The 3,039-nt window shown below is 34.6% G+C and overlaps 1 protein-coding gene across 2 annotated transcripts in view; it reads left to right on the top strand.

Moving 5' to 3' along the window:
* Positions 1–2,671, top strand: part of ING3 (inhibitor of growth family member 3) — a 15,306-nt gene extending 12,635 nt beyond the window's left edge. For both annotated transcript variants that reach the window (XM_010706419.3, XM_003201965.4), the window contains exons 10-11: positions 377–415; positions 1,773–2,671. In XM_010706419.3, coding sequence (XP_010704721.1) covers positions 377–415; positions 1,773–1,889 — 156 coding nt within the window. In that variant the 3' untranslated portion in view covers positions 1,890–2,671. The remainder of the gene's footprint in view (positions 1–376; positions 416–1,772) is intronic.
* The last annotated feature ends 368 nt before the right edge of the window (positions 2,672–3,039 follow it).

Below are 3,039 nucleotides of genomic sequence, written 5' to 3'. Positions count from 1 at the left end.
TTTTTTAGAGTTTACAGAATTCTTGGTTCTTTTGAAAGTATTTGATTGTTTATTTCGAATAGTTCTTGAAGTTGTCATGTGTGTGAGGAAAATGCGAGGCATAAATACATTTGAGAAGTGGACTGATGGTGTCCAAACTGCAGTGCTGAGTACCAAAATGTACTTAGTTTGAGTTTTGAATGCTAGATTTTTTTAATCCAACCTGGAACATACATGTGAACACAATTATGGAACAACAAAAAAATGTATTGTTGCCACTGCTGATGGAAGAACTTCTTAATGTAAAAGAAAAAAGAAACAAAAACCTTGAATTCCACTCCTTTGAAAATTTTGTTTTTATTAATAAGGTTGGTTTTTTTCCTTATTTTTTTAATAGGTGTCCTATGGTGAGATGGTTGGCTGTGATAACCAAGATGTAAGTAATAAAGTTCAGAATGTTCATAAGAGAAGCCTTGTGCATGTAACTATTGCTTACAGGAGTTACTTTTCTGGAGTGCTTCTTATATTTTCAGTTTAGTGAAAACAGGGACAAGTACAGCTCTTTGTTTTTTACATATGCAGTACAAAAAAAGTAATTATTTTCCTTTTTCTATTCAAATCCCCTACCTCACTTCAGACTTAAACATACAGGATGTGTGGGAACAAGCAGAGATAAAAGAAAATGTTTTTAATATTAATCTTTCCAGTCACATAGGAGTTTCATGTATTTCTCCTTGCTTAATCACAGTAAGGTTACACAATACTGTGTGTAACAGGAGTATGCAGAAACTGCAAACCTTGCTGTTAAGAACTTTTAGGTGTGTGTAGAGCTTCCATTCTAAACAAAACTGCTCCTTGCTAACTTCTTTGTGCTTGAAAGGCTTTCTTTTGCTTAGGTAAAAATCCTAGACACTTACAATTTTCTTTATTAGTAGCTGCAAATTTAAAAAGATACGTTCCAACCTTGAAAATTTCTTTAAGTATTGGGAATGTACCACTTATTATTCTGATATTCACAGATTTCACTTCTACTGCTTTGAATTTTTTGTTCTTATTTCATCTTTCATGACTTGTGATGAGACTGAAGGAATCATGCAGAAAATCAAAGAGTAAAGAAGAGAAAAAGCAAGAAGTTTGCAGTTGACGTTAGAAGTAGTAGTAGTGCCAGGATCATAGAAAATTTCATGGAGAACTTCAAACAGAAGTAGAACTTAAATATTTGTGTGAGAAATACGATGTGAATTAATGTGCACATGAGTTGAAGCATTCTTCAAGAAACTTCTCCTCATCTGCCCCACAGTTCAGATTCTTTCAGAAGTCATCTCTTTCCTGAGGAAGTTTGACATACCTGAAATAGCCTTTATTTCATTTAGCTATGTCAGTATTAATCCCAATTGTCTGATTCAAATACTGCAAGTTTTAAAAGAGCAAGTGAATGTAATTATGTACTTACTGAGATTGTCCTGCATTCAGTCCGAAGTGAGTGATTAAGATTACTGTAGTGTCACTTAAAATTATTGTCAAGCTAAATTTATCTTTAGCACAGTATACTTACTTTGTTTTCTATATAGATGAGTCAGTATATGACTCGTAGAATTTTTGTTGCTTTCCTTATTCTGTTGGGTGTATGGGGTATGGATTTCTCCTCTTTTTTCATTTTGTCCCATTATTTCCTTGGTATGAAAGGCAGAACTTACACTTTGTACTTGCGCTTCTTTTCATAGAATTGTATGTAATCACAATTTAAGAAAAAAAGCAAAATCCCAAACCCTCTCTAAACTCTATTTTTATAGTGTCCCATTGAATGGTTCCATTATGGATGTGTTGGACTGACAGAAGCACCAAAAGGGAAATGGTACTGTCCACAGTGTACAGCTGCAATGAAGAGGAGAGGCAGCAGACATAAATAAATATCTTCATCTGGAAAACAAATTGCATACTAAAAGTTTTACGGGGGACTTATGTGGGGGGAGGAACCCCCACCACACTTCCTTGCAACCACTTAAAGAAGAGTTAACATAGCAGTCATAAGATCTTGAACTATTGGTTGGTTTTGCTGGTTGTGTTTTAACATTGTATGTAAGCTGTTTATGCACATTGATGTGCTGCAGATACTATTCCAGCAAGCCTTGGATTGTTCCAGTGGCCAACATATGCAGACATTTGTACTATCAAACCATTTTCTCTAAGCAGTGGGCATTCGACAATTATTCAGTCTTCAGAAAATTCTGATAAGTCAAGATTTTAAATGTATGTTTTATATTCAACAGATATATTCTGCTGCATGTACTGTATTCAAGAGCTGTTATGTAACACTATGTATATAAATGGTGCAAAAAGTCAGTGCTTCTTAAAAAAAAAAAAAGACAATGATTTTTAAAATGCCTTTATAGCTTTGGTTCTTTATGAAAATTAATTCAGCAGGCTGAAGAAAATGGTTCTTGTATACAGCGGGCTGTTGTCCTCTAGGGTACTTGAGTATGTAAAAACAAACAAAAAGCTGTAGAATAAAACAAACTTGTGCCATTAGTCTATGTTTCTGCTCCAGACAAGGTGCAGACCATAAGAAGAAAGAAGAAGGTGTTAAAGTGATGATAAATTTTTATACCAAATGTGTTTATTTTTTTGTGCAAGTAATCCTTTAAATTTGAATTGTATTAGGTGTTAAAATAAAACAACCTCAACTCCTCGATTTGATGTTTTCTGCACATCCGTCAAAAAAGAGAGGTTTGTTCCTCTCATAGTTTCTGAAGAACATAGCTGAGTTTCCATGAGAAATTCCTGCCATATTCCTTCTTGAACAGAAGCTTTCATGTAAAAGTTAACACATGGATCAGAAAAGATGTAAAAGGATAAATAGTTCATCCAGCTGTGGAGGCCCTGGAGGTACCTAACAGGGACAGTCATGTTATGGAGCTTAAATGGAAGCCAATACACACACGGATCCTTTAAGACCTGCTAGGTCAGAGCTGCACATGTTGTAGCACAGGATCAGGAATCTTGATTATTAGATGAGAGCCCCTTAAAAGGTACTTCTTTTGGCCATGAATATAATGGAAA

This window comes from Meleagris gallopavo, chromosome 1 (assembly GCF_000146605.3).
Source record: "Meleagris gallopavo isolate NT-WF06-2002-E0010 breed Aviagen turkey brand Nicholas breeding stock chromosome 1, Turkey_5.1, whole genome shotgun sequence".
In the NCBI taxonomy this organism is placed as follows: domain Eukaryota; kingdom Metazoa; phylum Chordata; class Aves; order Galliformes; family Phasianidae; genus Meleagris; species Meleagris gallopavo.
This window is presented reverse-complemented; position numbering and strand designations above follow the sequence as displayed.